The sequence below is a fragment of the Papilio polytes genome, unplaced genomic scaffold (assembly GCF_000836215.1).
Source record: "Papilio polytes unplaced genomic scaffold, Ppol_1.0 DF823288.1, whole genome shotgun sequence".
Taxonomy (NCBI): domain Eukaryota; kingdom Metazoa; phylum Arthropoda; class Insecta; order Lepidoptera; family Papilionidae; genus Papilio; species Papilio polytes.
In genome coordinates, this window is record NW_013525916.1 from 1,669,823 (window position 1) to 1,696,923 (window position 27,101).

The 27,101-nt window shown below is 32.1% G+C and overlaps 8 protein-coding genes across 9 annotated transcripts in view; 4 read left to right on the plus strand and 4 right to left on the minus strand.

Annotated features, from left to right (window-relative positions):
• The window catches only part of LOC106104960 (low-density lipoprotein receptor-related protein 6), a gene marked incomplete at its 3' end in the record, with an annotated part of 9,048 nt that extends 5,533 nt beyond the window's left edge, over nucleotides 1-3,515 (minus strand). The window contains exons 1-8 of the mRNA XM_013285154.1: nucleotides 3,261-3,515; nucleotides 2,958-3,181; nucleotides 2,639-2,829; nucleotides 2,224-2,514; nucleotides 1,965-2,149; nucleotides 1,392-1,621; nucleotides 936-1,106; nucleotides 426-659 (exon numbers count right to left, since the gene is read on the minus strand). Of these exons, the coding sequence (XP_013140608.1) occupies nucleotides 426-659; nucleotides 936-1,106; nucleotides 1,392-1,621; nucleotides 1,965-2,149; nucleotides 2,224-2,514; nucleotides 2,639-2,829; nucleotides 2,958-3,181; nucleotides 3,261-3,351 (1,617 nt within the window). The remainder of the gene's footprint in view (nucleotides 1-425; nucleotides 660-935; nucleotides 1,107-1,391; nucleotides 1,622-1,964; nucleotides 2,150-2,223; nucleotides 2,515-2,638; nucleotides 2,830-2,957; nucleotides 3,182-3,260) is intronic.
• A 203-nt stretch (nucleotides 3,516-3,718) lies between these two features.
• On the plus strand, nucleotides 3,719-6,463 carry LOC106105022 (dolichyl-phosphate beta-glucosyltransferase). Its single transcript, XM_013285226.1, has 6 exons — nucleotides 3,719-3,925; nucleotides 4,198-4,372; nucleotides 4,456-4,664; nucleotides 5,338-5,552; nucleotides 5,737-5,874; nucleotides 6,143-6,463. Exons 1-6 carry the CDS (start codon nucleotides 3,854-3,856, stop codon nucleotides 6,339-6,341), a joined length of 1,008 nt encoding a protein of 335 aa, XP_013140680.1. The 5' UTR covers nucleotides 3,719-3,853; the 3' UTR covers nucleotides 6,342-6,463.
• Nucleotides 6,464-6,806: 343 nt separating this feature from the next.
• LOC106105023 (programmed cell death protein 6) lies at nucleotides 6,807-10,701 on the minus strand. Its single transcript, XM_013285227.1, has 6 exons — nucleotides 10,477-10,701; nucleotides 10,096-10,157; nucleotides 9,197-9,303; nucleotides 8,619-8,887; nucleotides 8,110-8,205; nucleotides 6,807-7,311 (listed from the first exon to the last, which is right to left on the minus strand). Exons 2-6 carry the CDS (start codon nucleotides 10,149-10,151, stop codon nucleotides 7,300-7,302), a joined length of 540 nt encoding a protein of 179 aa, XP_013140681.1. The 5' UTR covers nucleotides 10,152-10,157; nucleotides 10,477-10,701; the 3' UTR covers nucleotides 6,807-7,299.
• A 133-nt stretch (nucleotides 10,702-10,834) lies between these two features.
• LOC106105032 lies at nucleotides 10,835-13,369 on the plus strand. Of its 2 annotated transcripts, none has more exons than XM_013285250.1 (2): nucleotides 10,835-10,957; nucleotides 11,330-13,369. In XM_013285250.1, the coding sequence occupies exons 1-2, from the start codon at nucleotides 10,864-10,866 to the stop codon at nucleotides 12,574-12,576; spliced, it is 1,341 nt and encodes a 446-aa protein (XP_013140704.1). In that variant the 5' UTR covers nucleotides 10,835-10,863; the 3' UTR covers nucleotides 12,577-13,369. The 2 variants fall into 2 exon arrangements, with proteins under 2 accessions (XP_013140704.1, XP_013140705.1); XM_013285251.1 differs by lacking the exon at nucleotides 10,835-10,957 and adding an exon at nucleotides 11,100-11,208.
• Nucleotides 13,370-13,491: 122 nt separating this feature from the next.
• Nucleotides 13,492-14,973, minus strand: LOC106105033 (60S ribosomal protein L27a). Its single transcript, XM_013285252.1, has 5 exons — nucleotides 14,926-14,973; nucleotides 14,691-14,754; nucleotides 14,485-14,582; nucleotides 14,009-14,161; nucleotides 13,492-13,652 (listed from the first exon to the last, which is right to left on the minus strand). The coding sequence occupies exons 1-5, from the start codon at nucleotides 14,926-14,928 to the stop codon at nucleotides 13,524-13,526; spliced, it is 447 nt and encodes a 148-aa protein (XP_013140706.1). The 5' UTR covers nucleotides 14,929-14,973; the 3' UTR covers nucleotides 13,492-13,523.
• Nucleotides 14,974-15,311: 338 nt separating this feature from the next.
• LOC106105034 (protein SPT2 homolog) lies at nucleotides 15,312-20,078 on the plus strand. The gene is made up of 8 exons (XM_013285253.1): nucleotides 15,312-15,500; nucleotides 15,710-16,106; nucleotides 16,242-16,349; nucleotides 16,681-16,974; nucleotides 17,456-18,376; nucleotides 18,606-18,726; nucleotides 18,812-18,900; nucleotides 19,164-20,078. Exons 1-8 carry the CDS (start codon nucleotides 15,444-15,446, stop codon nucleotides 19,244-19,246), a joined length of 2,070 nt encoding a protein of 689 aa, XP_013140707.1. The 5' UTR covers nucleotides 15,312-15,443; the 3' UTR covers nucleotides 19,247-20,078.
• A 718-nt stretch (nucleotides 20,079-20,796) lies between these two features.
• LOC106105011 (7-methylguanosine phosphate-specific 5'-nucleotidase) lies at nucleotides 20,797-24,221 on the plus strand. The gene is made up of 6 exons (XM_013285209.1): nucleotides 20,797-20,989; nucleotides 21,082-21,310; nucleotides 21,499-21,658; nucleotides 22,117-22,179; nucleotides 22,467-22,596; nucleotides 22,861-24,221. The coding sequence occupies exons 2-6, from the start codon at nucleotides 21,091-21,093 to the stop codon at nucleotides 23,194-23,196; spliced, it is 909 nt and encodes a 302-aa protein (XP_013140663.1). The 5' UTR covers nucleotides 20,797-20,989; nucleotides 21,082-21,090; the 3' UTR covers nucleotides 23,197-24,221.
• Nucleotides 24,222-26,576: 2,355 nt separating this feature from the next.
• The window catches only part of LOC106104961 (probable phospholipid-transporting ATPase VD), a 2,281-nt gene continuing 1,756 nt past the window's right edge, over nucleotides 26,577-27,101 (minus strand). Inside the window, exon 4 of the mRNA XM_013285155.1 lies at nucleotides 26,577-26,634. Coding sequence (XP_013140609.1) covers nucleotides 26,577-26,634 — 58 coding nt within the window. The remainder of the gene's footprint in view (nucleotides 26,635-27,101) is intronic.

Below are 27,101 nucleotides of genomic sequence, written 5' to 3' on the forward strand. Positions count from 1 at the left end.
ATAAAACCTCTGTGAGAATATGTTTTTGCACTTGTAACCCTATTATAACTTTTACGATAACCAGCGATTTGATGCAACTCACCCTAAGTAACACACAAACAACAGAATGTATGTATTTAAAAATTATAACAAAACAAAAAAAATCAATCAAAAAATTTCATAAATGGTACATGTCAGAGGTTCTCAAACGTTTTCCTCATAAACCCCCTTTTAATGTTACACTCAATTTGGTACATTTTTTTAATATTGTGAACCCTCAATATTCTCGCCATCTTAAAACTTATACGGGATTTCTGTGGACCCCAGGAGTCCACAGACTTCAAGAATCACTAGTGTATAATCAAGTGATAAGTTTATTTTAAAGATTATGGAACACACAGTTAAAAAATACGGTTTTAGGAACATAAACAAGTTGTGTAACTTACTTCAATTTTATGAATCCTCGCATCACCCCAGTACAATTTGTTGTTAACAGTGTCTATAGCGATACCATTGGGCCAGGTCAACTTCTCCGAGACCAGCAGCACGCGGCCCGTGCCGTCGAGATTAGCTCGCTCTATCTTAGGTTTCTTTTCGTTCCAATCAGACCAGAACATCAAACCGGCTTCTGGATGTAACGCTATCGCTCGAGGGTCCAATAGGTCTTCATGAATTATTACCTGTAGCAATTTAAAATACTTGAAGTCCGAAGTTATCTCTCGAGTGTTTGAGCCAAACCCAATCTTTAAACTACCTTACAAGAGTATTTGTACTATTTTAAAACACATATGTAAATCTTAAATTACATAATTGTATTGCATAGAATTAATTTATTATTCAAGCCACCCTTAATTTTTCATCATTCCCAGTCCACCCTTTTGTTAATTAGAAGTTACTCTGTCTTTGTGAATACATACCCTAAAATGATATAAGATGGTGTAATAAACAAAACTTACTTTTTTAAAATCGAAGTTAAGCCTGGCAACATTGATGGTGTCAGTGGCAGGATCCGTCCAGTAGATGTTGCGTGCGAGTTGGTCGATGGCGATGCTGTCGGGCACGCCGTAGCTGTGTATCACCACGGACTGCTCGCTGCCGTCCAGCCGCGCCCGGGATATCGTCTTTGACTTAAACAAAATGTTTCTTAATTCTTACAAATTAATAGCTTTAAGTAATCAGGGAAGTCAAATAACATGTTAAATACCACCGTCTTGGCCTGTCCACTTTAATACTTAAAAGTCGTAGTACGTAATACATTGAATAGTTTATATGACGTCTGAATATAGTTAAAAAAACTATCACAAGCATAAAAGCAATGTAAAGAAAACAAATATAAACAACCCTTGGAAAATACAGATAATGTTTTTTTTTTTAATTTAACATTTAAAATAATCAAAATTTAAACAACTTACCAAACTATCAGCCCAATACATATATTCTGTTTTTGTATCAAAGTCAACACTAAGTGCTCTTTTGAGATCTTTAACTGGGACTGTGTATGGTGTGAAATCTGGTGAATCTAATGATATCTTGGAGATTATAGTCCGCTGAGCTACCAGCAGTATTGACTGTGGAGAGCTGTAACAAGTTGTATTGCTATCCTCTTTTAACTTCACGCCTGTTGGACATGCGCACACATAACCTGTGAAGTTAATGAAAAAAAATATTACAGTATATTCATTGTACACACTACATTTCAGATTTTTAAACAACACCAAATTTGCAGTTTACTATTTTCATATGAATGCGCCATTCAAAATTATATACCTATAATGGTCCAATTGCTTCACCTGGGAACTTAGAAAAGATTCAGCAGCTAAGTTTTACAATAAAAATAAAAGTTGAGGGTTGCAATAATAAAAAACAGCAAATTTTATCAACCCCCTAAATTTTGTTAAATGGGTCTATGAGAAAAAGTTTGGGAATCTCTGATTTATGGTATCTTTACTTACAACTAAATATTATTCTGTATATTATTGTATTACCTGGTGGAGTAGGAGAAAGAAGACATAGGTGGGAACAACCGCCATTGTTGTATTTACAAGGGTAATCTCCTGTAGGCATTAATTGTCTGCTGCCATCAAACACTTTGATGTCAACAGGCACTGGGTTAGATTTTATGACATCCTTTATAGGACCATTTGTGGCTATATCCCAGTTGTAGATTGTCCTAGATTTATAAAACATCTTAGTTACATATATGAGTAATTGCAATTTTAATAAATAACAATAAATATTGCTTACCAAGTTTTCCAATCAGTCCAATAAAGTTTGTCATTAAAAAATGTAAGTGCATATGGATATTCTAAACCACCTTTGATTATTCTCTTTCTTTTCCCACCATCGAAATCAATAGCATCTAAAAACTGTAGTTTTGCATCAGCCCAGTAGATGATATCACTATCATAATCAATAGTGATACCGTTAGGCCAGAATATATCATCTTTGACAATAACTTTCCGAGATGATTGATTACCATCCATACCAGCCCTCTCTATTTTAGGTATCTCACCCCAGTCTGTCCAAAACATTAATCTAAAACAAATATATTGTCCAAAATAAATGTAAGAATTAAAATGTTAAAGTTTGAGGACATATAAAAGTAGTTTAAGATTTTTTTTTAATTTAGCAGCAAAACTCTAAAAATACAATTACATACCCATCTTTTGGAACAACTGCAATAGCTCTTGCTAAATCAACTTCAGACCAAAATAATACTTTTCTAAATTTTTGATCAATACTAATAACTTCAATTCTATTAGTTTCACCATCTGTCCAATATATTTTGTCAGTGTACCAGTCTATAGCGATCCCTGTTGGGGTTATCAAACCTTCTGAAACTATTCTTTCCTGAAAAAATATATTAAATACATATAGTTGGACATGTATATTAAACTTCAAACTTGTAAGAAATGTTCCTAAAGTACTTATAACTTAATGAAAATGTAAATCAAATATTTAGTGAAACAATAACTTACTTTTTCACCAGAATATGTTTCATTGTAAGTCATACATTGTATTAATTCTGCAGTTTGATCTGAACAGCAAATTAACTCCTTTGTAAACAAAAAGTCAACAGCAGATCCTTGCTCCAATCCTTTAATTATAGGGTTAACTTTACCCGCTTTCGACACGTTTAAAAGTCTTATATCTGATGCAGTCGAATATAATAAAACAGGATTGTTAGTTACTGCATAGTAACCTGAAATAGTTTTAGAAGTAAATTAACATATTCTCAGTTAATGTGCTCTAAAATGATACATATACTCGCTATAAGGTACCTTTTAATTGTAAAAACATTAACAAACAAAACACTTGGGCTATATTTTGTACAATTTTATCAGCTTGAACGATCCTTCGGCGCTTTGTCATAATGAAAACAAATGGAATTCGTAAAGGAAGTTTTGCATTAGATTGTTATTTAATGATTGCACTGGTATAAAGGCACTGTAAGAAACATCTTTTAAAAACTATCTATTGATTTCCTCTCATTATTAAAATTAAATTTCTGTTTTCTTCCATTTATTTTTCCAAGAAATAAACGAATTTTGACTTTTTGACTATTTCGAGATCAACATAGAGTGAAGATAAACAAACTTTATGTAGACTAAATAACTCCTCAAACATAGACAACAGAGTTGGTTACATTAAGTTAAGCAGTTTATTATCTGCATTTAGAGTTATTTTTCAACGTTGTTTTCTTTCTTTGCTCTTTGACGTTAACGGTTTGACATTTGTTTGTTGACGTAAAACAGATGACGTTTTGATCTTTTTTAAATAACAAATTCAGAAAAGTTTTTAAATAATTCTCGATAAAATATGTTAAAACTGTATTCAGTATCATACATCAATTATTTCTACTCATATTAATACCATGGAATTTTTATCAACACTGTGGACTTCGTTATTATATCTTATAGGAGCGGGCGTCTGTCTTTTGATTTTGGTAAGAAAATAAGTTGTGATAATCGTGGCAAAACAGTAAACTTTTTATTCCTTCTCATGCTTATCAACTAATTAAGTTGTTATATAAATCGATTGTTCAGGTACTCATGAAGTACAGAGAATTTTCTATTTCCTACTGAACACAAACTATAGGGAAAAGTTACCGGCATTCCTCATTTCTGATAAGATACGACGTGGCTCACGGAGTTATCAATTAGAAAAATGTAATTGCAAGTTTCTAACGATCTTTAAACAATTTCTTTCCTATTGCAGCTTTCAATTTTCCTCTATGTAACAACCAAACCATATCCAATTGTAAAGAGGTTTAAAGACGAGGAGACATTTTTTGATCCAGTAACTAAAAGCAGAATAAAACTGCCAAGCATTAATGAGTCTTCCACTTTAAATCTCTCTGTTATAGTTCCTGCTTACAATGAAGAAGAGAGATGTAAGTATTCGAATATGAGAAAACAAGAATTCACTTTTAAAAATACAAAAAAGACATGTAATCCAGTATGTTTTATTTTACAGTACCGCCAATGCTTGATGAAACATTGGAGTTCTTAGAGAATAGAATAAAACAGCATTCCTCATATAAATATGAAATTATCATTGTCAGTGATGGAAGTAAAGACAAAACAGTACAAGTTGCACAAACTTATGCAGAGAAATATGGCAGTGAAAAATTAAGATGCCTTGAACTTGTTGAGAACAGAGGGAAAGGTGGTGCTGTACGGTTGGTATGTGTTACTAAAATATAATTGAACTGCTTTTTTGAGCCAATGATCATATGAAAATGTCCATTAGAAGTAAGAGTTATTTATATTTAAAGATACAATACAGAGAAGTGGCTACAATGGTAGAGGAAGAGTGAAGAAAGTATGAATTAATTGTGTGAAAGAGGAAATGCTTAAGCAGGGAATGAATACAGATATCATGTCTGAGGTAGATGTATGGAAGTATAGACAAACACTTACTATACCAATGTAAGGACAAGGGCAGGTTTATAATGACAGAAAATAGTACAGCATATTTTAATTACACCCTTCTATGTTGCACATGATATCCTAGTTTATTTTTTTATATCAACTTCTACAGACTCTTGGTCTGTACTCCTTTTTGCACAGTTTGTTTCTCTTTTATCCTAGTTTATTAAAAGGCTAAGGTATTCATATCCTTCAAGCACAATTTATAATCATCCTCATATTAATAATATACATGTGAAAGTTTAGATGGATAATTGGATGTTTGTTAGAGTTTGTAGCCTAAACAACTGAACAAATTTTAATGAAATTTGGTGTAGATGTAGACAATAGTCTAGAAGAACAAATTGACTAATCATTTTTTTTAAATTCCATGCATAAGTCGCCGGGGAACGCTAGTTTATAAAATTGATTACCTTTTGTTCCACAGGGTATACAAAATGCCAGAGGTGCCACCATATTATTTGCTGATGCAGATGGTGCATCTAAATTTGAAGATTTAGTTAAATTGGAATCAGCATTAAAGGATATCATTCAATGTGATCCAATCACAGACCCTGAACATGTTAGTGCGAAAGTTGGTTTAGCTATTGGGTCTAGGGCTCATCTTGAAAAGGAATCTTTAGCAACAAGAAGTCTTTTTAGGTAATTCTTTAAGTTTGAAGATCTCAAGTGTTAAAATTAAATGATCAATAACTTGCTTTTGCCCTTGTCTTTGTTTGCAAGGAATAAAAAAATTGAAATTGTTCCAGGAATTTTGGTATTCTTTAAATACAAACATGCAAGCTTTTCCTCCTTTTTATATTAATAAACATTAAATATATTTCAGGAATATTCTGATGTACGGTTTCCACTTCCTGGTGTGGTTGTTTACTGTAAAAGGTATTAAAGATACACAATGTGGCTTTAAATTGTTCACAAGGAAAGCTGCAGATATATGCTTCCAAAGTCTTCATGTGAACCGATGGTAATTATCTTGCACTGCTATTCTAATTATAAATTTTAAACCATATTTGATGTTAGAATAGTCTTTTTGCCTTCTAGCTGCAGTTTGACTGTACAATTAAAGTGTGTTGGCAAAATTTGAACTGTCGGTCAAACTATATAGTTTAAAATTTTGCATACATGTCTGTTTCACTGTACAGTTCGACTGTTTACTAAAAACTAGAGATGTTTTTTAGGTTAGTTGAAATTACATTTGCATGTCTGTAATAGTTTGAAATCTTTTTTTATAGGGCGTTTGACGTAGAATTATTGTATATCGCACAAAAATTAAACATTCCAATAGCTGAGATACCAATAAGATGGACGGAAATAGAGGGGTCTAAAGTGACTCCAATAATATCTTGGATACAAATGGGATGTGACCTTGGTCTCATCTGGTTGAAATACACAATCGGAGCGTGGAAGATAAAAAGTGATAAAATAGACTAAGTTGAACTATTATTTGCATTTATATACAAGTTATAGATATTTATTTTTCAATTATATTTCATCTTTGAACAGCTTTTATTCAATATCAAATGAATGTAAATAAATAAAACTCAATTTATATAGATATATCTTTTATTTTAATCTTACAATAGTGTGCCTTTTACAAAATTATGTAATTTAAAAGATCTCTTATAATAATGAAATACAAAATATTATTCAAGATTCAAAAATAAGATCACGCTAGTTGACAGAGTTCAAATGTTATTGAGTCTAATGAAATTTTAAGCTCTTTTTGAGCATTTTGACAATATTTGAGTGTATTTTAAAAATTTGGCAATAACTTGAGACTCAATTTTACACAGTTTTAGGCCTAAATAGGAATATAAACTATTCTCAATGTTATTTGTTTCCTTTCAATATACATTCTCAACTATTTTCCATAAATAAGTAAAAATAAATTTAAGATGTATGCATGAAATGTTTATAAAATAATAAACACAATAATCGATGGGTAATTATATGTAACACATAATATGTACCTTCAAATTTGTTTATAATAACAATATCATTGTACAAAATTAACATGCTCAGTCTATAAGTTATAATTCACAAAATATTACAACAACAGCCACGAGATGTTGCATGTTAAGTTTCTAGTATTTAATAGAAGCAATAGATTTTTAATTCAAAAGAAAATTAATGTATTTAAAACAGAGAGAAGTTAGCACATGGCCAATGTCGCTTTTTCAAATTTCAATACAATTTAATTCTTAAATACAACAATTAAAAAATGTATTTTGATTTACTTATATCTTAAAAGGATATTTGAAGCGATAGTTACTACCATCTACATAATGCAAAAAGATGAGTTTTAAAATTTAAATGAAGGAAAAGTATTTATTTATATAACCCAAACCTTTATGAAGAATATTTGACCATGGCAACATCGATGTACGGCTTACGGCCAACACTGGACGGAAGAGAAATCAACCTGTTAGACTGATATTGTAAAAGTATTTCAAACATTCTTAAATTCGATAAATTCGAATTTTGCATTTAATTTAATTACAACATAAGTAAGATATATTCTTTAGTTAGAAATGGAATGATTGAAAATATTACAAAATGGCGGTATTTTCCATATTCTTAGTTTCGGACAAAATTCTCAATAAAAATCAAAAGAAAGAAAGGTAAATGGTATATAATATCAATCTCTTTTTTTAGAACCACAAATAAGGCTATAAGTATATTATACAACCTCAATTCACATTGGCATTTACTATTTCACATGTTTAAAAACAAATTAAAAAAAAAACTGTTCGGAATTCAAAGAATAATTCAATTGAATCCAAAGATTTGTTTCGACATTATGTAATTTGCATTTTTTTATATACAAGCTAGCACATATAAAACATATCCTTAATAAAATTACATTTACAGAAATCTTTTTGATCATTTTATTCTTTTTTGCCTTAGAAACTATCATATAAGAAATTTGTATATAAAGTAATATACAGTAACTGCATAACAATAAAAAGTTATAGACTATCATTAAAACAATATCAAGATTAACAGAACATCACATAAAGCATTATAATAAAAATATTTCATTACATGAAAGTTTTTTTTTTCTTAATTTCACATCAATCTTAAAGCCAACATCAATTTAAACAACATTTGCGCATATACACTATATAAGTATGAACTTTAGTTCTTAAGCGAAGGCATTAAAGAAGCCATTTTTTCAAAAACATCAAAGCAATTATACCTTTAGACCAAACACCATTTTGAGGAATTGTTCATAGTGGATAGTTATAACTCCATCTTGATCTGTGTCAAACTGACGGAATGCAGATGTAAGAGTCTGAAAAATAAAATAAATAATACCTATTTTCACTTGAATAAACATATAACAACAATTATTTAAAAAAAAAAAACATACAAGAGAAGAGGATAAACAAACTACTTAAATGTTAACTAAGTACAATAAATGTAAAGAATATATTTGTGGAATATTTTTTTCATCTAGATTTTTTGGTGAAACTGGAAGTGGGAATTATAATTAGCCATATATGGCTACCACAATTATTATCTGTTCTTCGATTAACCAGTTTAATAGTACATTAAAAATTTGAACTGCTATGAAGATCTATTTGATTGACTCATATCTTATTAGCACTTTATTTACATTGAAGACTTGTTATTTGTAATATAAGTAAACCTTTAAAAGTAAAATTAAAACTCTTACTAAAATCTGTTCACTAATACAATACTTACATATAGTGTGACACAGCATTGTATGAAGTCGTCAAATAAAATAGTGCCTCGCCCAAATCTATCAAACTTATGTACCATTATAGTTACAACTTCATCAGATAATCTGTATCCGAACGCAGTGAGCGCATTCTTTAGCTCTTGCTTATCTATATTACCAGAATTATCTCTGTCAAATGAACGGAAACAGTTCTGCCAATCCGTGACATATTTCCATAACGCTCCAAAATCCTCAAATGATATAACTCCTCTGTTTTGCTTGTCAAACATACCTATGGACACAAATTTTATATATTTACTTCTATTTAAACTATGTATTGAAGTTATTTACAAATTAAATCAAATAATTAGCATATATTCCGGGTGAACTGGCACTTATTGAGGTATTGTGCACTATCCTTCGGCCGTGTCTTCACTTAACTTAGGTTGAATTGTGGGACTTGACCACAGGTTGGTTTATTTATGTTAAAAAAAAGTATACAATGATAGCTAGAATAGAATTGCTGACTATAAATAGCATTAACACATTTCATATGAATATCAAGTTGGAGATAAATGTGTTTATAACAAAGAAAACTAACCAATCATAAGGCGGACTGTTTCTGGGTTGAATGGATTCCATGTGCCATTAGACAATGCTTGTTGTAATTCATCAGCGGATATGTAACCACTGCGGTCCTTATCAACTCTGTTGAATTAAATTTTTATTTAATCACAATTAATTAAATAACAATCAATTTTACTGACTTCATTCCTACTACACTTAAGGAAAGAATATGAACCGAATGAAATTTCACTTATCAAAATAATTTCAAACTACACTTGTAATGGAATTTAATTACATACAAAACACATATCCATAATATCTATATTACTAATTACTAATATTATAAATGCGAAAGTTTAGATGGATGGATGGATGTTTGTTTGTAGCATAAACTGCTGTACAGATCTCAATGAAATTTGACATAGACATAGAGGATAGTCTGGCAAAACACATAGGCTAATAACTTCTGTTTTTTTGAACTCCGCACGAATCGTGTGCGAAAGCTAGTATCTATATAAATGCAAAAAAAACACAATCTTATCTAAATATAATAAATATAAATACTAACTAATACCATCATAAAGTACAACATTTTTATACCTTGATAATTGGGTGAACTAATCCAGTAAAAAAATAACTTGCATAACATTGAACTTAACATTGAACATATTCAATAAGCCAATTCCAGTATTCATATAATACAAAAATGTATTAAGTGAAAACAAAAATCATTTAGTAAAAAACAAGAAACTTGTCCTCATTTCCAAGTTCTAAGTGTACTTAGAATTAAAATACAAGGACAACTGGCAAGCAAAATGAAGGCATAATTGTTAAATTATGTTTATTTAACAATTATGCCTTCTATAATTTTTTAAGACAAATCTTAGAAGTTCTTTTGTAATATAGTAACTAATAATCATTCAATTTTATTACCTTCTAAATATATCCCACAAGAACTCTCTGCTTGGCATAGGTGATTGGAAAGACATTATGGCCTGCAAATTTATGAAACTAGTTACAAAATGGAATTATACATGTATTTTTTTTGACAAAATTGAGTGTTAATCATTGCAAAAATGATGTCATCAATCAATTTTTTCTTTAATTCGAGTTATTCAGTATGTAATGATACATTTTATCTAAATGATATTGTTATGAGTCACTCAGTACACCTAACTAGCAGTCATTAAATTATTGCACAAACAAGAAATATTGATGGAAAATATAAAACTGCATCACTTTCATCAAAAATCATAACAAGAACTCTTTTGAAATAATTGCAATTCTTATGAAATATGTAGAAATTTCACTTACAGCACTTGTAAACAACTATAAACGTTAGTAAACTCTGATATCAAGTACCACCAATGTATAATTATGAAGCAACGCGAGTGCAAACTTTGGTATTTTAAATAGTTATGAAAGTAGCAACTGCAATAAAAATGCAGTCAGACGAAAGCACTAATCCTGTGGTATAATTTCCTTTTTTCCTTAAAATAAAATGTATCCCGATGACAATTAATGTGACACTAACATCTGACACGTTTCGTCGTGTGACCAAAGACTAGACTTAACAGATTATACAAATTGAATAACGAAATGCTTTAAAATGAAGTAAATCCTTCTATTATTATCTGCATTCCGTGCTCCGCTCTTCTATCCAAGGACAAGAACAAAACTTTGAGTTGCTTTGATATTAAAATGGCCGATGTCTCAAGCAACGATCGGAAAACAAAGCTTGTAAAGCTTAATAAAAACGGTAAAGTTGTAAAAAGGCGTTCACGGAATCCAGAAGGTAATATATGGTTCTATTAAATCACAGTTTGTGTCTTATGGATTTAATTATGTTTCGCTTCGAAACGATGTTTTCTTATTGTTTAGTTCACAATGTTATGTATAATATTTGACTCTTACTACTTTTTTGATATGAAATTGCTATTTCGATGTTATGATGATATGATAATAATACAGAAATTCCGGCAGTTATAACTCTATACAAAAGTGAACTTTACAAACGCTGATAAACACGAAACCTACTTATTAAAAGTACGTTATGCATAAATATGTATTTTATTTTGAAAGTAATGGAGGGAATACAAATTACGGCACATAACGGTCACAGTGTTCACCTAATCCATTTATTAATAAATTCCCTTGTAAATTCCAGAATGGCACAAACAAAAACAGAAACGTTTAAGGATTGCTGGCTTAGAATACATAAATGCAAACGGAAAAGTTGTACCGCCCAAGAAACCTGGACCTGATTGTAATTGTCGGCGAAAATGCTATCAAAGGGTCCCTGAAGATGTTCGAATGAAAACATTCCAAGGTTTCTATTCTATGAAAACTCATGATGAACAAAATGCTTACTTATTTGGCCTTATGAGGCAAGTAGATGTTAAAAGAAAAAGAGTTAAAACAAGCAGCCGGCGGACTTGTACATTTGAGTACTTTGTTAGAGTGAAGGGAAGGGAAACACAAGTTTGTCAAACAGCTTTTAAAAATATACATGCAATAACTGAGAGAAAAGTAAGAGTGCTTTGTAAAAAAATGGATGATGGTGTTATGTTCCCTAGTGATAATAGGGGGAAAAACAGTCATCGGAGATCTGGGGAAGTGAGGCTTCCAAATGGTGTAGTTGAGCAAATCAAGAATCATATATATTCTGTTGTCCATACCCACAGACTAAAAGATTTTATTAGATTGGATAAGATTGCTGGTTTAGAAATCAATATATCTAAAATGTGGAAAGATTATATTAAAACTTTTGATCCAGATAATATAACGGCCACTATGCCAAAATCTAAGAGAAATGTGGAAATTGCCTTACCAATTGACAAACCACCAGTTCTCCATCAGCCAGAGACCTTTGCTAATATCGCTCCATATCCAGGCAGCGGTCATCTTGTTAACATAGCTGAGAATTACTTTCAGAACCAGTATCAGACAACAGCTTTAGCAACAACAGCAACACAGGCTAATTTTTATCAACCACAAAATAACACTCATGGCATGGGCATCATTGTCCAATCAACCAGCTTAGCAAGACCTGTGCAACCAACTGCCTTTATTGTTGTCCAAACAAAAAGCGAACCCCAGCCTGAGACTATTATAAGTGACATATCATACAATCAAAATGCAGATATCACTCAAGAGGTGGTGAAGCCAGAAAAGAAAGTTAAAAAAGAAAGAAAAAAAGGTCCCCTGGTGAAACAATGGAGATATTCCAATATATTTCATGATGAAATTAATGGTGCAGCGCTTGCTGCAATAAAGACTAGGCTTGGGATGTATTATGCTGAGAGTGATGCAGCAAGGAAGAAAGCCAAGCAGGCTCAGCCTGACATGGTGCAAAATAATCAAATGCCACAAGAACAAGTGCGGCCCACGCACACACTCACTTTGTACACATGAGACAGATCTTACTTGATGTTTAAATTTAAACTTCTGCCTTCAATCATGCTAAGATTAGAATTATGGTAAAATTTTACATTTACTATAAACATTTATAATCTTAGTGTATAGTCATTATTTTACAAATGTAGTTTTTTAAGTTATTTAAACCCATACATCATTATGTAAGAGTTATACAAGTGTTTTATATTATTTTTTAGCTTATTGCAGCATATAAATAGTTCTTGTTTAAAATTAACAGATTTTCATACCTTATGTTATTGTATGATCATCAATATGGCACTTTGGAATTCAGATTTCATATCCTTTAATTAGTTTGATAAATATAAAATTGTGGAAATTATGCCCATGAAGTAACTTAGAACATTCTTCAACAATTTCAAGTTGAAAAAAAGATATTCAATGAGTAAAAAGCTAGAAATCTTTCAACATTTTTTTTATGTGCAAAGGAAACTCATTCTGTGATTATTAATCAATTTTCTCTTATGTTAATAGATCTAATATTATGAGCTATTAATAAGGCAAAAACAAAAATTGTTGGTAAAATTCATTGTCATAGGGCAAAAAATATTTTTTTCTTAAGATTTAATATTGTATAAGTCTGAAGCTGTGCTTTCAGTAATGTTTTATCACTTTACAACTATTCCTTAATACAAATCAAATTTTAAGAAAATAAATTGTATCTTTGACATTACTAATGCAATAATGACAAATTATAGTAATGAATTGGTGTAAGAATGTGCTTTATATTAAAGTCATTTTAAGATTATATTAATGACATTTATTTTAAAAATATTGTTTTATTTCAATAAAGCCTTCACATAAGTGCAAAATTCGCGCATTCATGTAAAACTACCCTCTACTTTTATTAACCATGACTAGGTATATTTTAGGCAAATAGTAAAAGAAAAACCATAAGTTTTATATTTTTTTATTGTAAACTTAAGTTACGCTGACAATACACACACTCCACCGACATCCTTTATCTTCTTCTCAGCTGTCTTTGAGAAGAATTTAGCCTTGACAATGACTGGCTGTTTGGGAAGTTTGCCTTTGCCTAGGAGTTTGTAGTAACCCTGAAACAAATAGAATCACTCTGAACATGTCATTCATAAAACTAATGCATTAAAAGAAAATACTGGTTAATTCACTCATAAAATATTGGTGAAAATATTTGTGATTTTTTAATTTGGCTTTAACATGGGTTCAAGTGGATTATTTAGCCATCTTGCCTTAGTCTTTATTATAGACAAAAAGCTAATACAAATGTTACCAATAAAAAATTTCACTAGTAATGAAAATAACTGAATTCCCACAAATATAAGGCTTACATACTAGCAACTTTGTCACAAAGGACTGGGAAATTATTATAAAAATGTGTATCTTATGACAATAGGCTAATTAACTTTGTTACAAATGCACTGAAACTTACAGCCTTGACAATGTTGATGACGGGTACTTTGCCATCAGTAGCATTGGAATATTTAAGTCTGGTCTGCTCTGACACTAGTGTCCACAGCTTGTCCAAGTTCAACACGGGGCAAAATTCCTTGTTCCGCCTCAAGTGGTAGTTTCTCATACCAAGCTGGAATTATAAGACAATAGTAATATTAAATAAACTTTAAGGCTGTAAAAATGCAAAATATATGACACTTAACTGTGAATATTATTCTTAGATTACTAGTTTTTCTTTATGTACAAGTATAAATACATTGATAAACAATTAATTTATTACTTATGGGGGGCTATCGTCGCTTCGCGATAAAGCCCCCCGTAATAATAAATAAAAAAAAAACAATTATTTTTGACTAAATATTGTATACCATATTGAACGAAATCATAAATTACTTAAAAGAATGTTCAATTTTCAAATACATATGATAATTGATGTTTGTAAATCAAACCTACCTTTCCAAAGTACCCAGGATGGTACTTGTCCATGTTAATTCTGTGGTGATGTTCACCACCGGCATTACCACGACCTCCTGGATGCTTACGGTGTTTACCTGGAATTTTAGTGAATAGAATTAAACTTGTGAACAAGTGGTTAAACAAAATTCTAGGTTATCACTCAGTTATGTTTATTTATACGTCGCGTTTGAAGTAATACTTACCAATACGACCGTGTCCATGGCTCACATGTCCTCTCAGCTTCCTAGTCTTCTTCTTAGATGTGGCCTGTAGAATAACACAAAATATTATCAAACTAACTTATTTGGCACAATTCTACAAATATGGATTTCTTCGAATAGTTTCTCACTTATAGCACATAATTAAACTCTAACTAGTAACATTAATTATATGATTATTCAAGTATAAACAGATATTTTCAAAAATTCTAACACCAACCATATTTTCGGCTTCCGTCAAGACTTTGCAAAAGAAAGAGAAAGATACCCTTTGGATGTCACTGTCAAATTGAAGTTGAACTTTGAGTGTTGCTGGCTACAAAAAACTTATGGTTGGTAGTTTCTAGCCCAACGATGCCTGTTTCTTCCTAGAATCAACTTGTCCATAAAAGTAGCTTTAAATCAATAACCAAGAAATTGCCAATTATAGTTATCTTATATCGATCTTATAGAAGTACAAATAGTTATTTATCAGGAAATGTAATAAAGTTAATGGAATTGGTAGTTATTTTAATTTGAAAACTTATTAATAGTCTGTAATCTATGTCACTTCAGGTTTTACTTTTGTTGGGATCAAATATCATTAATCTGTGCTCAGTACGTTTCCAGAAAATGGTCGGATTGTGTGTCGATGTCTGACACGTACTTCGCAAAAAATCGTAAATAATCTCAATAAAGTTTATCATGCTGTTGTGACTGATTTCTAATTATTATTAACACAAAACCGAAACACTAAAAATGGAGTTTCGTGAAACATTATTAGCTGCTCAGCGAAATCAACAACAGAAGTCATCTGTAAGTTTTGCTACACTTATTTCGCGATAATTGTACTGCGTTTTAATTTGCATTAATATAATTCTATGTCCAACATTCTTTGTGTGTAAGCATTATTTGAGGACTCTTTTTTATTATTCCATTACTAAGCAAAGATCTACTATATATATTTGTTGTTGAAAGCACTTTACAGTTGTGGTTTCTAATACATTATGATTGTGTCATTACAGGAAAGTTACTATTACAAAGCACGGTTTGATCCACCCAAAAAGGAACAAAAGGTAAAAGATAAACTTTCAGCAAACATACAAAAGTTTCTGGCTAAAAAAGAAGAGGAGGAGAAACAGAAACAGTTGGAGGCTCAGAGGAAGCGCGAGGAGCTGATTGCTATGCGGGATCCTAAAGCTTTAAGAAAGATTCAAAAGACTTTAAAAGTAATTAAATCCGCCAATAAGTCTGTATTAGAGGATGCTGTTGATAGAAATGACACAGCCGTCACTCGGGATGGGCCTGAGCAACCTGATCAGGATGATTATGGTTATGTGTCTCAGGAGGCGACTGCTCTCTATGAGAAAATGATGGAGAAATACAGTAAAATTCCTGATGAACCAAAATTTTCTACAAAAAGTAAGTCATAACTAAATGTTACTATAGATATACTATCTATTTAGGTTTGATATAACAATCTTATGTCAGATTAGTCATTTTCATTGTTCAACTTTGAAGATGGTATAATAAAAGGGTACATTATTATTTTTTCAGTGCATTCAGTGAGCAAAGATCTCAATGGAACACGGGAAAGAGTCAAGAATGCTTTGCAACATGAAGATGAACCAGTGCCACATAAAAGAAGACGAAGGGGTGATAATGGTGATTAGTACTTCTGAATTGCCTTACAATATTATTACTTGCACTAAAACTCTATATCAATTTACTTTTCACAGTATTTTCCTGTTTCTTCAAAAAACTTCATTTATGAGTTATACAAAATTACCAATGCCTAATATTACCTTCTGATAATACCAAAATAACAATTGTGGCAAGTGTTTTGACCACTGATTTCATTATCTCTCAATTATATTGAGTTATTAAAGGTGATAGTGTATAAAAACATAGCAGACAAGAATTATCATTTAAAAAAAATTGGCATGTTTCTTTAAATGTATATTTAATTACAAAATAAGTACATTTATGTTGTCAGATAAAGAGCTAAGTCCACCTCCAAAATATGAGCCAGAAAGGAGAAAAGATGAGAAATCGGAAAAGCCGAAAATAAGAAAACCGGCCCCACCACCAATGGACTTCAATCAACTACTCAAACTCGCTGAGAAGAAAAAGAGTGAACCTATTGATGTAGTAGCAAAGAAACTGCAAGCTGAGCCAGAACCTGACCGCTTAATGACTAAGAAGCAGAAGAAAGATTACGAAGATGAAATGGCTCGCCGTCAACGTCGACAGGAGCGGATTGATGCGGAAAAGGGATTGTCACGGAAAGGTATTCTGAAATTCTTTGTCTTGAACTTGGTATAGTGTTATACTACTTTTTAACTCGGCTACTGTCCTGGTACTTGGAAAAACCCAGATTTCCTTTGGTTTAAACTTTGATAATGGTACACTAAGTAGAAAGTAGTAATTAAACTCTTGGTAAATTAACTATTTAGTAAAGAATATCTTTTGCCTTTTTACCTATCTACCTATTTTTGCTCTTTCTTGACCCAGTCTAGTAAAATAATGTTGCAATGTTTTTTCGTATTTTGTTTTTTTATGTTATAGAGTCTATAGATCATTGGTATGTAAAAACAATGCAACTGTTTTGTTAAGTACATATTACTGTTTCCCTTGACTTGTAATTCTTATCATCAAAGGATGTCTCCTTGTGTAAGCTTATTTACAAATATTGCCATTTATAATGCAACTATCTTAGATTGCAAAACTTGTATTTTTTTTCTAACCTATCTATTGGTGCTCTTTTTCAGCCCCAAGAGACGAGAAACCTGTGGAAAGAGAAAAGAAACTGGATTCCAGTGGTATCGGCCGTATACCAAAGCTTGGTGATAAGAACTCTGCAAATCAAAGAAGTGAAAATTCAAAACTTCCTGAGAGAGAGAAAGACCGCGGTCCGAGTGAGAAGGAAAAGGCTGAAAGACTTCAACGAGAGAAAGAAAGAGCTAAACTAGAAAAACATAAGGCTGAAAGAGAAAAAGAGCGACTAGATAGGGAACGGTTAGAAAAATTGAAAGCAGAGAGAGAAAAAATTGACAGGGATATAGAGCGACTTAATAGAGATAGGGATAGATTAGAAAAAACTAAATCCAAACTGGAAGCGAAAAGTTCAACGGAAAAGTTGAGCAAGCCAGTGAATAGTTCAGTAGATAGACCGAAGTTAAATGCTAGAGAGCAACCACTGAAACAAGAAGTGAAGAAAAGTATAGATTTAAAGAGTCAAAACACATATAGGATAGATAAAAATCAAACAGAGAAGAAGATATCGATTCCAAGTAAAAGTGGCGATACGAGACAGAGCAATGGTTACAGCGCGCAAGGAAAACCTGCGCCTAAGATGAATAAAGAGTTACCACAACGGATTGATAGGGATAAACTTTTACAAGCTAAACAGAAAATGCTCAGTAATGTACCAAGCAAAAGTAATGGGCATGTGAGACCCGAGGGTGCCAAACGCTTGCAAGAAACCGGCAGAGAAATGCCAGCTAAAAGGCCAGAAGACAAGAAGGCAGTGCCAAATCCAAAGTCGTCTGCGGGACCGAGCAAGCCCAGTGTCGGGAACAGCTTCGACTTTGACAAGCATGTTAACTCCATTGGTAAGAACGGCGGCCGACAGTTCCCGCCTGGCGACGTGCGGAGAAAACCTCGCCCTGATGATTTGAAGCGGAAGAAACGTAAGTCTTTGCCTTATTTTTAGCTCTTACTGAATATTAATATTGGTTTAATTTTTGGCTAATATGGGCTTATAGTACCAATTTACTAACACCTGAGATTTATTAATCTTAGAATTAATATAAGAGTTATATAATTAAGGCTATTGCCTATGGCGTGTCATAAATGTAGGTCTTTTTATGAATATGATTGCAATAGATGGGAATGATGACAAATGTTTGTTTTTTTCAGGTCGTGCGGTCGACTCGGAGTCAGACTACGATTCAGAAATGGACGATTTTATCGATGACGGAGATGAGAACATAGATTATTCTACGCACATCAAGGAGATATTTGGTTACGACAAATCTAAGTATGTCCATATAAGTTAACTTCACTCTGGATTGTCTTTATATGAGACTTTATATATTTTTTATTTGTGTTTTCTTTCGCACCAGGTATCGATACATGGATGACGACGATGATCCAATGATGGAATCTAGTTTCGCCAGACAACAACGAGAAGAGTACATTAGCAAGAAAATTGGTACGTAACATTATAATAGAACTCGTAAACATTATGAATATGTAATAGATTGTTATGTAATGTAGCAAATATTTGAAAAATAACTAATAATAAATCCGAAATCAAATTAATGAATTATGTGTACAAGCATTGTCTTTGAAAATGTATTTTGTTAGTTAGCTGGTAATACTGTACTACCATAGACAAGGTGTAAAAAATGAGCATTAGTTTATTAAAAGTTGTTTTTTCTTTAATGCAATTAATTGACTATATTGTTCTTTCAGGTATAATGGAGGATTTGGAGGATATGCGTATGGAAGCAATGGAGAAAAAGAAAACTAAGAAGAGACGAATTAGTGACGACTGAAAGTTACGACGTGCACGCACCGGACCAAGATTAAAGTAACTAGCTTTTGTATAACGTACATTGTGAAACTGCCCGCCAGTGGATGGCCGAACCCAAATGTGATTTTATTATATGAATAATAGTTTATTTCATGATTATATATACGCCAATTTAACATCTCAACTGTACAGAAAACTTTGTTAGCTTAAGGGGTACTTTGGTTAAATGTAACGCAACCTTTTATTTACAATAATCGGGGAACTTTTGTACTTTTGTGTTGTAATTATAGCTCTTTTTATAGAAATAATAATGATAGGTTTTTCCTTTCATTGTGTGGTAGTTAACTGTGAGTTAAATACGCAACATGTGTTCACATAAAATAGTAAAAATATTTGATTTTCTATCCACATTTGAGTTATTTTCGAAGCTTGGCAGATTTTGTCCCAAATTTCGTTGTTCTGAAAATAGATAATAAAAATATTAGCAATGAAGTAGACAACCTCTTCTTTAATTAACTATTGGATAACTCAAGGCATGATACTAATGATATCAATGATACGATTAAAACATTTTTTTTCTCTAAATTAAATTCCTTGATAAATGTACTAAGTTTCCGACATATGTATGGGTCTTAATGAATGTAAAAGTATTAGCTATGTCCTACACAACTTTGGTAAAGATGTGAATGAGCTTTATAAGTTTGCATTTTTTTTGCCATTTGGAATATATTTGTGTGCTTCAATATATGTATAAATGTTTGTTATATTGTCCTTGTTAAAATTCTATCAGTTATTAATGGCATGAAAAGAAATAACAAAAAAATGTTATAAAATATACATACCTTTTAAACGCATTTATGACTTTTATTTCTATCGATAGTTATGACTTGAAATAGTCGTTAATTGTACAATAACAACATACTGAATACTTAATTTCCGTAATAAAAGGAAATTACATTTTAGTCGAACATTTGGTTCTTCTAAATCATTTGGTTGAATAAAGCCTTTATTTTATTGTATAACTAGCTTTCGCCCACGACTCCGTCCTTGTGGAATTAAAAAAACGAAATTGAGTAGCCTATGTGTTCTTCCAGACTATCCACCACATGTATACCAAATTTCATCGAAATACGTATAGCCGTCTAGGCTACAAACTCAAACAAACATCCATCTAAACTATCACATTTTTAATATTAGTGTGATTAGTATGAAGTATGATCTACAGGTCTTGGGTTCGAATCCTGCCATGTATCAATAAGATTTTCGAATTTCATATGTACATAATTTACAAAACGTACATAGCGGCAAAAACTTCAAAGATAAGAGTCATGATGATGAAGGCGACTATTGTGTATAAGTTCCACTTTTCTCCACTTTGCAGATGCGTTCATTACGTTGTTCAGAACAAAACGTGACCAGAATAGTTTGTTTTCCAATTATTTTTTGAATTAATTTATCGATATAAAAATTTAAAATATGAGCAAAAAAAAGAATTGATATTGAAAATTGAGTACCATAAAATAAATGGCAACCCTACGTAACGTCAGTCAATATTTCCTAATGTCACAAATGTCAAATGTTTTAATTCAAATTTCAATTCTGTTTTCAAGGACAAGGCTATATTGATAGCGTTCGACTTCTTCGAATTGCAATCCTATTGGAATCTATGAGTGAAAGCCTCGTCTTTGTACAACGGTTTTAATTCCTTTATCACAATAAGATAGTGTTGTAGTGTTTAAAGTTTTAGCATTAAATTGTCACTTAGGTATGTATTCCTGTCATGTGATTTTCATTTTATTGAGTATGTTTTAGTTATTGTAAATTGTTAATTCTATTGTTGCTATAAAATTTGTTTAGCTTTTAGCCATGTCAAGTGAAAATAATGAGACTAACTTATTGAAAAGTATTGACGATATACCCGAGTTAAATAAAGATAATGTCCATATTCCGAACAAGGAGGAATTGTTAAAAAAATTGAACAAGATGATCAAAGATGGGAACAGGATGCTGCAGATCGTTACTGACTTCGATCACACTTTGACCAGGCACACAATGGATAATGGAAAATCGGTATTAACTAGTTTTGGTAAGTAATTCTTATAAACCTAATTGATGCTTACAGATTCATAAATACTCTAAAATATTTTATATCATAGTATTTTAACTATCTTTATGTATTATCCTTTAATATGATTACTTGGTGCTGGTTTGTGGTCTCCAGAAACATTACTATATATTAGTATTTTCTAAGGAGTAAGTTATTTATAATTCCAGGTATGTTCCGGGAATGTCCATCAATTCCTCAGGAATACAAGGATGAGGAGATTAGGCTGGCCTCAATATATAAGCCAATAGAAGTGGACCCTGTTATGAGCATTGAGGAGAAAACAAAGCATATGATTGATTGGTATCAGGCAGCACACAAACTCTTGCAGTAAGTGTACTATGTGCAGAGGTCACTTTCCTATTTTACCAATTTCAAAGTAGCAATTACCCAATAATGGTTACTTGCTACTTTATCTTCTACTGGTTTATAATTTCTTTTTAGGTTTATAGTAGTTGCTAAGACATACATAAACCTTTATGGTTTGAAAATATTTTTTATGACGCATTTGATATTTAATTAATTTACTGTACTTTTATTTTATAAAAGATACTATATATTACACATTGTGTCAATTCGCCATAAGGGATAAAGGAAATAATGATGACTGTACTTTTATTTTATATGGTCAATTTTTTTATTTCATATTGCATAATGTTTTGATTAATTTTCTTTTTCCACACAGTCCCTATTAAATGTATAAATTTTCTTTTCTATGAAATTTTGTTGTTAAATTTGCCTTTTTAAATATATTAATTTCTGTAGCTATAATGTTTGTATTTTTTTAGGGGTATGAAATTTCCCAAGCAGGAGTTAATGGATATTGGGTACAAAATGGTAGAGTGTTTTAGGTAAGTTACAAAGTAAGTAATAAACATTTTCTCATCATTGTCTATTGGCCAACTTGTAATGTGGTAATACAATGCAATATTGTTTCTCTTTGTTGTGATATTACAAAAAAATCTGATAGCATTGTTGAAATTAAGCAACTAGAAAAAAAAATAATGAAATGTCTGGAATAGAAATCTAAGATTTATTGTGTTGTTTAAAGAAGAGTATATGAAATTCAAGTACTATTGCAAATGTTGCAAGGACAAATTTTGGTGGTTTAAACTTTTTATCCAACTGGTGTGTTAAGGACGGGCGTGCAGGACCTGATCCTGTGGAGTGAGCGGCACCAGGTGCCAGTGCTGGTGTTCTCCGCAGGGCTTGGAGAGTCCGTGCTCGCCGCACTCAAGGCCGCGAACTTTCTCCTGCCACATGTCAAGGTAAATAAATGTCTCCTTTCATCTATTTCTGTCCATAAAATTGCACCATATTGTGAAATTAAAACTCTCAAATAAAAACATATGTTTAAAAATCTCTGAAAGTAATATTTATACAAACGTTTTTTGTTGAAATCTGTACTTTTGTTGCGAATCTTTACAAATCATTGACTCATATTCTTATTTGAAACATCGCCAACTGTTTACACAGAGTAAAAATACAATATTAAAAAAAGTTATTGACGAAATTCTTAAATAAATCGGTAGGTGATATCAAATTTCCTGGCAATGGATGAGTCGGACACGATAGTGGGCATCAAGGGGGAGGTGATCCACACGTACAATAAAAACGAGGCGGCCATCAAGGACACGGAGTACTTCTCGCTGGTGCAGACGCGCAGCAACGTGCTGCTGCTCGGCGACAACATCGGCGACGCCGGCATGGCGCAGGGCATGGACCACTGCCACGTCGTGCTCAAGGTCGGCTTCCTCGGCCGCAACGCGCGCGCCAACCTGCACAACTACCTCAACACATTCGACCTCGTGCTCGTCGACGAGCCCACTATGGATGTGCCCAACGCCATACTCAAACTTGTGCTGTGATTTAAGATTTATTTTGATACAAATTTGATATTATTTTACGATTTGAGATTCGCATTGCGAATGAATGATGATATCGAGGTTTTTCGTTGATAGCATAAAAAATATTAAATGTACACTTGGGGAAACTGGCAGTGTTCCACTTTAAAGCTAGTTGTATATACATTTGATACACATTATGATGATAGAGATTTTAAATATGTCTGAAAGAAAAAAACGCGGTGAGTCGTATACGGTTAGTCATTATTTATTCCGCCATTTGTGCAACTCACTATTACCTAAGTGGTTATTTGTCTGATTTTTGCCAAGTTTGACTTTTTGCAAGGAACAAGTTTTTCTGTAAGTGGAATACTGCAGATATCCGCGACTGTACATTGTGAAAGGTTGTTGTAATATTTTGTATGCCAAGTCCTATTTATTCGTGAAACTATTATAGGAGTAATATTAGTCACCAACGATGGTAGAATACAAAAATTTTGAACTTGTAAGTTATAATTTGTTTTCGGGATTACAATAGGATTAGCTATATACAAACACATTTTTAGAATGTATTTTTACTACGAAATTTTCAGTATATAATTTAATTTGTACCATCTGTGTAATAGTGGATTTTGAATTTGGCTTTTCACTGACTTAAAATGATTTTAAACCTTACTCTAAGTATAGGTTTAAAGTAATTCGAAAGGGTGCTTATGATTTATGAAACTTGTTATTGTTTTCTGTTCTTAAAATTTATTGCGGGTGTTTATGAATCTATCATGTTTGTTTATAAAACAAAACGGGTCAAGGCAATTGCCATATTACGTAAATCTCGATAGAGATTGAACGTAGGGATTGCGAAAAATAAAACAATTTTAATGAAATTAAATATTTTGTTATTATTATAAAACAACACGTACGGACAAATTGTATTTTCTAGTCATTGCGATACACAACCACCCCCCCCACTCATATATGCAACTTTTAATATTATCACAACATAAATGCAGTTTCGTCGTTTTAATTTAAATTAATACATTGATTCCAAATAGCAATTAATAATGAAGATAAAAATTAAGTATAATTTAAAACTTTATAAATCTTATCCATAGATATATAACCTATAGATGGAGCATTTCAATTTTTCAAGAGCTAATTTAAGTGTCATTTTGCAAATAACACTGAAGGTTTTCGCTCATTTTTGAGCAAAGTTTGATATCTATAGGTTATAAATATATGGCTGTCCCTCTATAACTTTTATTTCGGTGGTCATAACCTACACATTAAATAAGACATCAATAAAAATGTTGGTAACCCTGACACATAGACAACAATCTCATTGTAACCATAAATACTTCTCTAACACCTTGTCTCTGTTTTTCTCAATAAGACAGAGAGACGACAAGATAAATTTACAAGTGTTACAAAAGTAGAAAATGCATCTCATGGAAGATCTGAAATAAATTAACAATAGAAACTGATTATACAAACTCTTGACAAAAGACAAATCACAATTTTAAATACTGCTCAGTAAGGTTACCGGCAAATATCTTGAAAAAAAGCAATATTATTTTAAGTCATTTTTTATTTAAAAAGAGTTAAATATCTCGCAAATTCGATATTCTTTGTCAAGTTATTTACCGGTTATAATAAGCCAAAATAATTTATAATGAAATATTTTCTGGATATGTCTATTTCCACAAAACGTATACAATAACAACCGCGATGGTTTTCAAGTTAAATTCTTTTTAAGTAATTTTTCACTTGTCGTTCGCAATTACAATTAGTTGAATCTAAATTGTTCTAAAAATACAAGAAGCAGCTGAATCCTTGATTATGAAGATTTTTCAAACACATTAATAAATATTATACAAATATACCTTTCTAATTGTATCCATTCTCAAATTGTCGACATTCACAAAAAGAACAAAATCACCATATATGGCAAGATATAAAGAAAATTACTAAATACAAATACAAACACATATGAAATGACTCCAGCGTTGCGATCGTCACTAAATGACTGGAAAATACACATTTCCATCACGATACACTAATTCAGTTTAACAGAACAAATTAGAAGCTCTAAAATAAACAACAGTCTTAGTACATACAAGTTATTTACACAAAGATTTATTTTATATAAAAAAATATCCTACTATACATGTAACAATCGCCCATGTAGAAATATATAATTTGTCGCTATGTACAACTAGGAATAGTATTAAAAATAGTAATTTGTATAGGAATCATCTAGTCACAAAAGGCAGTGCTAGGCAAGAAATACACTACGCGGACGCGTCGCCCGGACAAGGCACTTTCTTATATTGATACATTTTTTACTTTTAAATAAATATGCTTCATAAAATAACGTGTTTTATTTCAATATAAATTAAAATATATAAATATCAAAAGGTTAACAAAAATGGTACACGAGCGAAGTTTTATGAATCATGATTCTCTAAGAGCCCGAAGTGCGAATGGAGGCTAAGGCAATTTAATAGCTTAGGGCTTGTCCCACCAAATTGTAAATTGTCTGGTAACAATCGGAAAGCGATAACATGTGATAGAAATATCGGATTTTGTTACCTTATCTGACACTGACGTCATTTTAAGTTATCTGAGCCTCTATCAGCCAGTGGTGAGACGAGCCCATCCTGTTTTGTATTATCATCTAGTGAGGTATTAAGATGAATGTTGAGTGTATTTCTTGCCCCTGAGACAGCAATGAAACCTGAAATCCAGTCTCCGGCAAGGCAGCGGGCTCGATTTAAACAAAATACGTGGACAAGATTTGCTCCACAATATATAAAAATACTTGATTTATATCACCGATCACTGTTACACTATCACTCCAAATCACAATGAACACTAATAGTTACACTTGTAGTGTACAAATGCTGCATGTTCGTTGCAGGATGGCCTCTGTTTTCAGTATTACTAAATTAATGCAACACAAAATCACATCAAAACCATCCGACAACGAACGCAGACAAACCCTGATTGCGTGGGGCAAGCGAACTCTATATTTCTCACAGGAAGCGGTTAACATAAGTACGATTTAGTTCGCCGAGTGCCGTTAGGTAAGCGTTGCGACAAAACTGGATACAATTTACTACGACGTTCACAGCGAACAGTATCAGCAGAGAAGAGACGTTTGCGGCGCCCGCACTAGGTACAGTACAGACTAGATAAGTTAACTTAACGTGTAAATCGCGTCGTGCAGCCAACGGGCGCGTCCTCGCTCGCCACTAACTTAGTACATTAGTGCGTCGGCCCCGTCACTGACGCATTGGTCCCGCTTTATTGGTACGAAAGCACAATATATTACTCTATAATTATAATACAAATAGTTCTAATGACAGATCACAGCCTGGGTTCAAATTAAATAAGAGGAGGCAGCGTCACGTGATGGCCGCCACGTCCGAGTGCGTCTTCTGCAGCCCGTCCTCGTCCGTCGACCTGCGCACGTACGACAAATACATTGAAAATGTGTACAACAGTTTGAGTTTTTTTTTTAGATGGTAAGGTGGCAAACAAGTAATATTCAATCAACGGAGAAGACGTACAAAAAGATGTTTACCCTCCCTATGCATCTCCATCATCAAATCCACTTTCCCTTAAGAAAGGGCTAAAAGGTCTCTGGCATGAATAATCATCAAGCGAAAGGCGGAATTGCTTCCACTTGACGCCTGTCTTCTGTGTAGTCGGTATCGCGAGCTAGCATATTCGTGCGAAGATGTTTACCCTTAAATGCATGATGATGTATTTATACATCAGTCTTTACTTCAATACCCAATACACTATTTAAAAAAAAATACTTTTCCCTTGATCTATGTTCAATTTACTATCCGTTTCAATTTAGGGTATTTAAAAAGAAATAAAGGGTTAAAGCGGGCTGTACTGTTTGAGAGTTGGTGTGAGTGTGA